Source organism: Triturus cristatus, chromosome 10 (genome assembly GCF_964204655.1).
Source record: "Triturus cristatus chromosome 10, aTriCri1.1, whole genome shotgun sequence".
NCBI lineage: Eukaryota > Metazoa > Chordata > Amphibia > Caudata > Salamandridae > Triturus > Triturus cristatus.
This window is the reverse complement of record NC_140593.1, coordinates 40,268,834-40,281,291: the sequence shown is the minus strand read 5'-3', so window position 1 is coordinate 40,281,291 and position 12,458 is coordinate 40,268,834. Positions and strand designations below refer to the sequence as shown.

Sequence of the window (12,458 nt, the reverse complement as noted above, 5' to 3'; positions counted from 1 at the left end):
CACAAACCACACAAAAGCACACTCTCTGCTCTCTCTCGTCCTCTTAAACACACACACACGCACAGACCCAGGCACACTGCTCTCTCTCGTCCTCTTAAACACACAAAACACACACACCCAGGCACACTGCTCTCCCTCGTCCTCTTAAACACACACACACACACACGCCCACTCTGCTCTCTCTTGCCCTCTTAAACACACACCCTCACACACACACACCCCCAGGCACACTGCTCTGTCTCGCCCTCTTAAACACACGCACACTCTGTGCTCTCTCTCGCCTTCTTAAGCACACACACATACGCGCACACACACCCAGGCACACTGCTCTCTCTCGTCCTCTTAAACACACAAAACACACACACCCAGGCACACTGCTCTCTCTCATCCTCTTAAAGACACAAAACACACACACACACGCGCACTCTCTGCTCTTTCTCATCCTCTTAATCACACAAAACACACACACACGCACACTCTCTGCTCTTTCTCATCCTCTTAAACACACACACGCACACGCACACTCTCTGCTCTCTCTCTCCCTCTTAAACACACACACACACACATACACATGCACACACCCAGGCACACTGCACTGTATCGTCCTCTTAAACACACACAGGCGCACACACCCAGGCACACTGCTCTCTCTCGTCCTCTTAAACACACAAAATACACACATGCACACACTCTCTGCTCTATCTTGTCCTCTTAAACACACAAAACACACACACATGCACACTCTCTGCTCTTTCTTGTCCTCTTAAACACACAAAACACACACACACACACACTCTGCTATCTCTCTCCCTCTTAAACACACATACACACACGTGCACACACCAGGCGCACTGCACTGTCTCGTCCTCTTAAACACACACACGGGCACACAACCAGGCACACTGATCTCTCTTGTCCTCTTAAACAAACAAAACACACACACACGCACACTCTCTTCTCTATCTCATCCTCTTAAACACACAAAACACACACACATGCACACTCTCTGCTCTCTCTCGTCCTCTTAAACACACAAAACTCACACACACGCACACTCTGCTCTATCTCATCCTCTTAAACACGCAAAACACACAAACACACGCACACTCTTTGCTCTATCTCATCCTTTTAAACACACAAAACACACAAAAGCACACTCTCTGCTCTCTCTCGTCCTCTTAAACACACAAAACACACACACACTGCTCTCTCTCGCCCTCTTAAACACACAAAACACACACACACACGCACACTCTCTGCTCTGTCTCATCCTTTTAAACACACAAAACACACAAAAGCACACTCTCTGCTCTCTCTCGTCCTCTTAAACACACAAAACACACACACACACTGCTCTCTCTCGCCCTCTTAAACACACACACGCACACTCTCTGCTCTGTCTCATCCTTTTAAACACACAAACCACACAAAAGCACACTCTCTGCTCTCTCGCGTCCTCTTAAACACACAAAACACACACACCCAGGCACACTGCTCTCTCTCGTCCTCTTAAACACACAAAACACACACACACTGCTCTCTCTCGCCCTCTTAAACACACAAAACACACACACACACGCACACTCTCTGCTCTGTCTCATCCTTTTAAACACAAACCACACAAAAGCACACTCTCTGCTCTCTCTCGTCCTCTTAAACACACACACACACACGCACAGACTCAGGCACACTGCTCTCTCTCATCCTCTTAAACACACAACACACACACACCCAGGAACACTGCTCTCTCTCACTCTCTTAAACACACAAAACACACACACATGCACAATCTCTGCTCTTTCTCGTCCTCTTAAACACACAACACACGCCCAGGCACACTGCTCTCTCTCGCCCTCGTAAACACACGCACACATGCACACTCTCTGCTCTCTCTCCCCTCTTAAACACACATACACACACACGCACGCACACTGCTCTCTCGCTTCCTCTTAGTTGAGTGCAAAACTGTCAAAAAAGAAACTTTTAGAAAAATGCTGTGCAAAAGTATTTCGCAAATTCTATATCTGAGAAATAACTGAAGCAAGCGTGTTTTTAAATATTTGGCAATGGCATTTGCGAGCGTGTAATCTGAAAAGTGTTTTTTGCAAATATATATTTTGATGCGCCATTTATTTCACACAATAACAGTTGAAGACTTTTTAACTCACAAGCTTAGAGTTTGCAATGTTTTCCCAATGCAAGTCTTAAAGGCAGTTTAGCAAATGTTATGAGGCTTACAAAACGTTTCACTGGATTTTGATGAAGTGTAAAGGAACAAGGTTCCGGTGGTTTATACAACCCGCGTTTTTGCCAGGGGGTGAATCTGATATTTATCTACCCTTTTCCCAACCCTGCTGAACTTGCAGATGGACTGCCCTGATCCTGAAGCGATGGACCGGCCTGACTCCTGAAGTGATGGACCGGCCTGATCCTGAAGTAGTCGACTGGCCTGAACCAGAATTGATGGACTGCCCTGACTCCTGAAGTGATTGACCGGCCTGATCACTGATCCTGAAGTGATGGACTGGCCTGAACCAGAAGTGATGGACTGGCTAGATCCTGAAGTGATGGACCAGCACGAACCAGAAGTGATGGACCGGCCTGACTCCTGAAGTGATGGACCGGCCTGACTCCTGAAGTGACGTACTGGCCTGACTCCTGAAGTGACGTACTGGCCTGATCCTGAAGTGATGGACCGGCCTGACTCCTGAAGTGATGGACCGGCCTGATCCTGAAGTAGTCGACTGGCCTGAACCAGAATTGATGGACTGCCCTGACTCCTGAAGTGACGTACTGGCCTGATCCTGAAGTGATGGACCGGCCTGACTCCCGAAGTGATGGACTGGCCTGATCCTGAAGTGATTGAAAAGCCTGATCCCGAAGTGGTGGACTGGTCTGATCGTCAAGTGATGGACTGGACTGAACCAGAAGTGATGGACCGGCCTGACTCCTAAAGTGATGGACTGCCCTGATCCCTGATCCTCAAGTGGTGGACTGTCCTGACTCCTGAAGTGACCGGTTGGCCTGACTCCTGAAGTGACCGGCTGGCCTGACTCCTTGAATCACCGGCCTGCCTGACTCCTGAAGTGACCTGATGGCCTGACTCCTGAAGTGACCGGCTGGCCTGACTCCTGAAGTCACCGGCTGGCCTGACTCCTGAAGTCACCGGCTGGCCTGACCCCTGAAGTGACCGGTTGGCCTGACCCCTGAAGTCACCGGCTGGCCTGACCCCTGAAGTGACCGGCTGGCCTGACTCCTGAAGTCACCGGCTGGCCTGACTCCTGAAGTCACCGGCTGGCCTGACCCCTGAAGTGACCGGTTGGCCTGACCCCTGAAGTCACCGGCTGGCCTGACCCCTGAAGTCACCGGCTGGCCTGACCCCTGAAGTCACCGACTGGCCTGACTCCTGAAGTGCACGTGACTCTTCTTAAAGCCAGCCCGAGGACGGCCTCGCCACCGCCTCTGATGCTCGGGGTGGAAGAGGGGCACCAGGGCCGGTGCCAGGCTGCCCTGTCACCAGGATGGATGGAGGGCTCGGATTGATTACCCGGCTCCTGATAGCTTATTGATCCGGCAAAGAAAGATCAGCTGGTGAGATATAAAAGAGGGGTCCGTGTTCCGCGTGCGCACACAGGGGGCTCCAAGGCGGTCTCCAGGGAGACGAGGGCGCGACATGTACCTGCGGAGCCTGCTGTGCAGCCTGGCCCTGCTCGCGGCCTCCGGCCACCTCAACACCTTCCCTGCCTTCCCTGAGCAGAGCGACGACGTGCAAGGTGAGGATGTCACACTTGGAGCAGTGCAAGGTGAGGGATGTCACACAGGGCGAAGTACAAAGTGAGGGATGTCACACTGGGCGAAGTGCAAGGTGAGGGATGTCAGACTGGGTGAAGCACAAGGTGAGGGATGTCAATTTGTGAGAAGTGCAAGGTGAGGATGACACGCTGAGCGAAGTGCAAGGTGAGGGATGTCACACAGGGTGAAGCACAAAGTGAGGGATGTCACACTGGGTGAAGCACAAAGTGAGGGATGTCACACTGGGAGAAGTGCAAGGTGAGGGATGTCACACTTGGAGCAGTGCAAGATGAGGGATGTCACACTGGGTGAAGTGCAAGGTGAGGGATGTCAGACTGGGTGAAGCACAAGGTCAGGATGTCACACTGGGCGAAGGGCAAGGTGAGGATGACACGCTGAGCGGAGTGCAAGGTGAGGGATGTCACACTGGGCGAAGTGCAAGGTGAGGGATGTCACACTGGGTGAAGCACAAAGTGAGTGATGTCACACTGGGAGAAGTGCAAGGTGAGGGATGTCACACTTGGAGCAGTGCAAGATGAGGGATGTCACACTGGGTGAAGTGCAAGGTGAGGGATGTCAGACTGGGTGAAGCACAAGGTCAGGATGTCACGCTGAGCGGAGTGCAAGGTGAGGGATGTCACACTTGGCGAAGGGCAAGGTGAGGGATGTCACACTGGGCGAAGTGCAATGTGAGGTATGTCACATTGGGCGAAGTGCAATGTGAGGGATGTCACACTGGGTGAAGCGCAAGGTGAGGGATGTCACACTGGGAGAAGTGCAATGTGAGGGATGTCAGACTGGGCGAAGTGCAAGGTGAGGGATGTCACACTTGGCGAAGGGCAAGGTGAGGGATGTCACACTGGGCGAAGTGCAATGTGAGGTATGTCACATTGGGCGAAGTGCAATGTGAGGGATGTCACACTGGTTGAAGCGCAAGGTGAGGGATGTCACACTGGGAGAAGTGCAAGGTGAGGGATGTCAAATTGGGCGAAGTGCAAGGTGAGGGATGTCACACTGGGTGAAGTGCAAGGTGAGGGATGTCACACTTGGAGCAGTGCAAGGTGAGGGATGTCACACTGGGCGAAGTGCAAAGTGAGGGATGTCACACTGGGCGAAGTGCAAGGTGAGGGATGTCACACTTGGAGCAGTGCAAGGTGAGGGGTGTCACACTGGGCGAAGTGCAAGGTGAGAGATGTCACACTGGGTGAAGTGCAAGGTGAGGGATGTCACACTGGGAGCAGTGCAAGGTGAGGGATGTCACACTGGGCGAAGTGCAAGGTGAGGATCTCACGCTGGGCAAAGTGCAAGGTGAGGATGTCACGCTGGGCGAAGTGCAAGGTGAGGGATGTCACACTGGGCGAAGTGCAAGGTGAGGGATGTCAGACTGGGTGAAGCACAAGGTGAGGGATGTCAATTTGTGCGAAGTGCAAGGTGAGGATGACACGCTGAGCGGAGTGCAAGGTGAGGGATGTCACACTGGGCGAAGTGCAAGGTGAGGGATGTCACACTGGGTGAAGCACAAAGTGAGGGATGTCACACTGGGAGAAGTGCAAGGTGAGGGATGTCACACTTGGAGCAGTGCAAGATGAGGGATGTCACACTGGGTGAAGTGCAAGGTGAGGGATGTCAGACTGGGTGAAGCACAAGGTCAGGATGTCACACTGGGCGAAGGGCAAGGTGAGGATGACACGCTGAGCGGAGTGCAAGGTGAGGGATGTCACACTGGGCGAAGTGCAAGGTGAGGGATGTCACACTGGGTGAAGCACAAAGTGAGGGATGTCACACTGGGTGAAGCACAAAGTGAGGGATGTCACACTGGGAGAAGTGCAAGGTGAGGGATGTCACACTTGGAGCAGTGCAAGATGAGGGATGTCACACTGGGTGAAGTGCAAGGTGAGGGATGTCAGACTGGGTGAAGCACAAGGTCAGGATGTCACACTGGGCGAAGGTCAAGGTGAGGGATGTCAGACTGGGCGAAGTGCAAGGTGAGGGATGTCACACTTGGCGAAGGGCAAGGTGAGGGATGTCACACTGGGCGAAGTGCAATGTGAGGTATGTCACATTGGGCGAAGTGCAATGTGAGGGATGTCACACTGGGTGAAGCGCAAGGTGAGGGATGTCACACTGGGAGAAGTGCAAGGTGAGGGATGTCAAATTGGGCGAAGTGCAAGGTGAGGGATGTCACACTGGGTGAAGTGCAAGGTGAGGGATGTCACACTTGGAGCAGTGCAAGGTGAGGGATGTCACACTGGGCGAAGTGCAAAGTGAGGGATGTCACACTGGGCGAAGTGCAAGGTGAGGGATGTCACACTTGGAGCAGTGCAAGGTGAGGGGTGTCACACTGGGCGAAGTGCAAGGTGAGAGATGTCACACTGGGTGAAGTGCAAGGTGAGGGATGTCACACTGGGAGCAGTGCAAGGTGAGGGATGTCACACTGGGCGAAGTGCAAGGTGAGGATCTCACGCTGGGCAAAGTGCAAGGTGAGGATGTCACGCTGGGCGAAGTGCAAGGTGAGGGATGTCACACTGGGTGAAGTGCAAGGGGAGGATGACATTCTGGCAGAAGTGCAAGGTGAGAGATGTCACACTGGGCAAAGCGCAAGGGGAGGGATGCCACACTGGACGAAGAACAAGGTGAGGGTTGTCACCCTGGGTGAAGTGCAAGGCAAGGGATGTCACACTGGGTGAAGCACCAGGTAAGGGATGTCACTCTGGATGAAGTAGAATGTGAGGGATGTCACAGTGGACGAAGTGCAAGGTGAGAGATGTCACAGGAGACGAAGTACAAAGTGAGGGATGTCACACTGGGAGCAGTGCAAGGTGAGGGATGTCACACAGGGCAAGGTGCAAGGTGAGGGATGTCACCCTGGGCGAAGTACAAGGTGTGGGATGTCACACAGGGCGAAACGCAAGGTGAGGGATGTCACACTGGATAAATTGCAAGGTGAGGGATGTCATGTTAGGATAAGTGCAAGGTGAGGGATGTCACACTGGGCAAAGTAAAGGTGAGGGATGTCACACTGGACGAATTGCAAGGTGAGGGATGTCACACTGGCCGAAGTGCAAGGTGAGGGATGTCACACTGTGAAAGTGTAAGGTGAGAGATGTCACACTGTGAAAGTGTAAGGTGAGGGATGTCACCCAGGGCGAAGTGCAAGGAGATTGATGTCACACTGGACGAAGTGCAAGGCAAGGGATGTCACAGTGGACGAAGTGTACGATGAGAGATGTCATACTGGGTGAAGTGCCTGGTGAGAAATGTCACACTGGACGAAGTGCAAGGTGAGGGATGCCACAGCGGACAATGTGTAAGGTGAGGGATGTCACACTGGTTGAAGTGCAAGGCGAGGGATGTCACACTGGGCGAAGTGCAAGGTGCGGGTTGTCACTCTGGGCGAAGTGCAAGTTGAGGGATGTCACACTGGATGAAGTACAAGGTGAGGGATGTCACACTGGGAAAAGTACAAGCTGAAGGATGTCACACTGGGTGAAGTGCAAGGTGAGGGAATGTCCCTCTGCTTGAAGTGTAAGGTGAGGGATGTCACACTGGACGAAGTACAAGGTGAGGGAATGTCATACTGGACGCAGTACAAGATGAGGGATGTCACACTGGGTGAAGTGGAAGGTTAGAGATGTCACACTGGGCGAAGAGCAAGTAGAGGGATGTCACTCTGGGTGAAGTGCAAGGTGAGGGATGTCACTCTGGGCCAAGTGCAAGGTGAGGGATGTTACACTGGCCAAATTGCAGGGTGAGGGATGTCATGTTAGGAGAAGTGCAAGGTGAGGTCACATTGGGAAAGTGTAAGGTGAGGGATGTCACCCAGGGCGAAGTGCAAGGAGAGAAATGTCACACTGAACGAAGTGCAAGGTAAGGGATGTCACAGTGGCAAAGTGTACGATGAGGGATGTCATACTGGGCGAGGTACATGGTGAGCAATGTCACACTGGACGAAGTGCAAGGTGAGGGATGTCACACTGGTTGAAGTGCAAGATGTCACACTGGGCGAAGTGCAAGGTGCGGGATGTCACTTTGGGCTAAGTGCATGGTGAGGGATGTCACACTGGATGAAGTACAAGGTGAGGGATGTCAGACTGGATGAAGTACAAGGTGAGGGAATGTCACACTGGGGAAAGTGCAAGGTAAGGTATGTTACACTGGGAGAAGTGCAAGGTGAGGGATGTCACACTGGTTGAAGTGCAAGGTGAAGGAATGTCCCTCTGCTTGAAGTGTAAAGTGAGGCAAGTACAAGGTGAGGGATGTCACACTGGACGAAGCGCAAGGGGAAGGAATTTAACTCTGGCTGAACTGTAAGGTGAGGGATGTCACACTGGACGAAGTACAAGGTGAGCGAATGTCACACTGGATAAAGTGCGAGTCTAGGGATGTCACACTGGATAAAGTGCAAGGCAAGACGTGTCACACTGGGTAAAGTGCAAGGTGAGGGATGTCACACTGGATGAAGTTCAAGTGAGGGAATGTCACACTGGGAAAAGTACAAGGTAAGGGATATTACACTGGGAGATGTCACATTGGACGAAGTGCACGGTGAAGGATGTCACACTTGGTGAAGAGCAAGGTGAGGGAATGTCCCTCTGATTGAAGTGTAAGGTGAGGGATGTCACATTGGGCGAAGTACAAGGTGAGGGATGTCACACTGGGTGAAGCACAAGGGGAAGGAATTGAACTCTGGCTGAAGTGTAAGGTGAGGGATGTCACACTGGACGAAGTGCAAGGTGAGGGATGTCACACTGGGTGAAGTGGAAAGTTAGAGATGTCACACTGGGGGAAGAGCAAGGTGAGGGATGTCACTGTGGGTGAAGTGCAAGGTGAGAGATGTTGCACTGGACGAAGTACAAGGTGAGGAATGTCACTCTGGACGAAGTGCAAGGTGAGGGATGTCACATTGGGTGAAGAGCAAGGCGAGGGATGTCACACTGGGCGTAGTGCAAGGTGAGGTCACACTGTGACAAGTTGAAGGTGAAGGATGTCACACTGGGCGAAGTGCAAGGTGAAGTATGTCACACTGGACGAAGTGTAAAGTGAGGAATGGCTCACTGGAGGAAGTGCAAGGTGAGGGATGTCACACTGGATAACGTGCAGAGTAAGGGATGCCACACTGGATAAAGTGCAAGGCGAGGGATGTCACACTGGGCAAAGTGCAAGGTGAGGGATGTCACACTGGGCGAAGTGCAAGGTGAGGGGATGTTGATGCAGATTGGGGTGTACAAAATCTCCCTACTTCCACGGATAGAGTGATTTCACAGTTACACGCACATACATTCACCATACACTAGGGCCCATTTCACTAACATACACTCAAATACTCTACCAGCACTGAACCTGTGGAAAGAAAACTCCTAAACTCCTAAACCCCACAACTACACCGAGGTCGATAAGACCTAGCTATTGCAATTGTCATAATCTAAACAATCTATACATCAATAATCAAATAGAGTACTCAATAATTGACAAGAAATAATCACCAACACCATATTTAAAATTATGATTCTTTATCTAAAATTAGTCAAAAGAAATTAATCAGAATAAATCATTTTCTCATAATTACCTATTCTAGCTAAATGTCAGAATGGGTCATCAGGACAAGTCTCTCAGCAGAAATCTCCCAAGTCACCGTCCTCACAGCATCGATCCTCACCAACGCAGGTTTGGGAAGAAAAATGGCAAAGTGGCAAAACGCAATGGAATGGTACCCTCTCTAGTCTAGTATATTTATAATAATTCAGACAAAGGAAAGAAACATTTAATTTTTCTTCATCCGCCGAACCGCTGAGCAGAGCGAGAAGGAAAGGATGTAGCATCGCTACATTTTGAAAAATCTCCGCTCAGAAAAAGTCACAAAAATAAAAAAACAGAACAGGAACTAAATCTTAAAATGTTTCTTCTCAACTTCCACACATTTCCTCTGGTGAGCTCAGAGTTTAGAGTCTTTCTTTAAAGCTCCTTTGTTTTCCAAGGCTGCCAAGGCTGTCCCAATGCATCTGGAAACATGCCCAGATCTGCTGCTGTCCTCACGGAAAGTTTTAACCAGGCAAGGACTGTGGACAGATGACTCGCGTCCATATTCAGCAAGGCCTTTTCCATCACAAATTCTCACTCGAAACCAGGCTTCAAAAGTCAGCCATCTTTTAGTAGGCCACAATAGGCCACAATAGACCATCTTAATTAAAAGAGACAAAAACAACATTACCACAGCATAGTGATTAAACAGTGTTAACCCCACTAATACCCTTATGTGTATGCAATTATCTAGCTTTAGCAACACAGAAAAGCATTAATTCAAAAGCGTTTCGTGCTTTAAATAAACAGCACTCGGCAACGTTTATTTAATAAAACATGCACATTGTCAATAGCAACACGTAAGCGTTCCCTCGTGTCGGTTTTCTCTTGTTAATACATACATATTGATTAATAAAAAACATTTACACAAAACAAATAATTAATGATTAAAAATTAGTAATTTTATTTTTACCACATTTAGACAACTGAAGCTTCAAAACCCGATGAATTTTCAACAGAAAACTCTGCTCCAGCAATCCCCCCTTTGGTGATTTTATCACCAAATAATCCACACAAAAAAATTTAGTGAAATTTAGTCCCATTTTAGGAGAAATTTGAAATGTCTTTTTCCTTTTTCCTCCTTACACAACACTACACACCAGACACTCTTTCATCATCCCTCTTTGTTTCTAAGTAGACACTCTCCCTTAATTCTTCTAATTCAATTTCTTGTGGTTCTCTTTTCAACCTTTTATTTCTCTTTTCATTGTTTCTTTTAATTAACTTCTTTTTCCCTCCCCTGTTTTTACAACACAAACACACCAATCTCAATATCAATAAAGCAACAATTATACAAGTTAAAGGAAACAATATCTTACCTATAATAGTACTACCTATTTTTGCAATAAAACTCTTAACAGCTATCACCTTATTAGCTATTTTAGTCCAGATACTTTCAGCTTCAAGTGGTACTAATTCTTCATGCAAATCAGTAACATTTTTGATATAGACCTTCAGGTCTTTGCTTTCGTCTGGAATGTAAGGGCAACAATGTTGAACTTTCAGCATTCCACAAACTCCACCCTCCTTAGCCAATAATATATCAAGAGCAAGTCTATTTTGCATAGACATAGCACGCACAGCAATTAGTTCCGTATTCACCAACAGAAACCCTCCAGCGGTATTTGTCGATAAGCGATCCACCACTGTTGACAGTTTCCGAATCCCATTAGCATTTAAAGAAATTCCCACTGCTGGAATTAAAGCTCCAAAAATGTCACCCACAATTTCAAACCAAGTTTCCCTCTTGAAGCGCATTAGTAAATTAATATGTTCTACATCTTCTATTCTATCTATATGAAAAATCTTTGGAAAAACCAGGCCCACATAACACGTGCCATACCAATGGTCAGGCAACTTGTAATAAGCCTTGTTCCCACAAACATAATACACTCCTGGAAAAATTGTATCTTCTCCACCTCTGAAACCCCATCCTGTTGCAATGAAGTATGTATCATGACATTCACTAGTCCCAACAAAATATGTATCATATTGGGATTTCCCTCTTGTAATGCACAGCTTACCCTTCTGTGGTGCATCTAAAGCTAAAGTTGGACTAGCTCCATTTCTCAATTCTTTTCCCATCTCAATGTCCCAAATTGTCTCACTCACTTTATATTTCCCTGCCTTTTCATGCATACTCAATCTCCTCTCCTCCACCATGTTCAGGAAAGCTTTCTCCTCTTCTTCCAAACTACAAGTTAAATTATTCTTAAAAATGTAATCTAATGTTAATTCTTCTTTTTCAATAAAAATCTCACCAAAAATGTTAGCTTCTTTAGCTGGATTCAGCTCTTTGTTCATTGGCAAGTGCCCAAAAATACTATCTTTGTTAGACATCTTATAATCTATTTTCCCTAACAAATAAAAAACACTACTTAATACACTACAAGAAATTCCATACGTAGCTGGTAAATGGTGATAAGTAACACCCTCTGAAACGGATGCAGGTAATTGCATACAAACGTAGCAATCCCTTACTTCCATTGTTTTCACATATTCGTATAACAACTTTGAAAAAACATTACTAGAAAAATCATTAATTGACCTATCTTTATGCATGTAAGTATTACTAATTCTAGTTGGAACTACTTTTTGCGAATTCTTTTCTACATTTGTCTCATTCTCAGTATGTATTTCAAATGTACCTATTGAAACTCTAAATGTAACTAATAAAGCTAAAATACCCCATAGTAGCATTAATAATCCAGTACAGCAGCAGCACATTCTACACCATCTTTTTAAGAAGGCACATCTACTTTGATTATTCTCTATGTTAGCCATTTTACTACTTTGACCTTGTCTTTTGACTTAGCCTCTACTACTCCACTACTGTAATTTCTCAAACTTTGGATTACTTCAGACAGCTGAATTTCAGACTTTCTCCTTTTCACTTTTTCCAAGTGATTTCTTCAGTTCACTCAATTTGGATATTCGTCACTTTTCACTCCTTCTTCTTCAGCAACATCAAACTGTATCAGATCATCAACAACATCCTGTGCATCTGACTCTTCTCCGATGTCAGTCAGGATAACTTTTAAGATTCCAACAGATTCTTCCTTTTCCTCAACCACTTTTCTCAAGATCCT

General features: G+C 47.9%; 1 protein-coding gene across 1 annotated transcript in view; it reads left to right on the top strand.

The window, feature by feature from the left end:
• The first annotated feature begins 3,650 nt into the window (after positions 1–3,650).
• Positions 3,651–12,458, top strand: part of LOC146788780 (uncharacterized) — a 263,355-nt gene continuing 254,547 nt past the window's right edge. Inside the window, exon 1 of the mRNA XM_085629936.1 lies at positions 3,651–3,773. Within this exon, the coding sequence (XP_085486062.1) occupies positions 3,674–3,773 (100 nt within the window). The 5' untranslated portion in view covers positions 3,651–3,673. The remainder of the gene's footprint in view (positions 3,774–12,458) is intronic.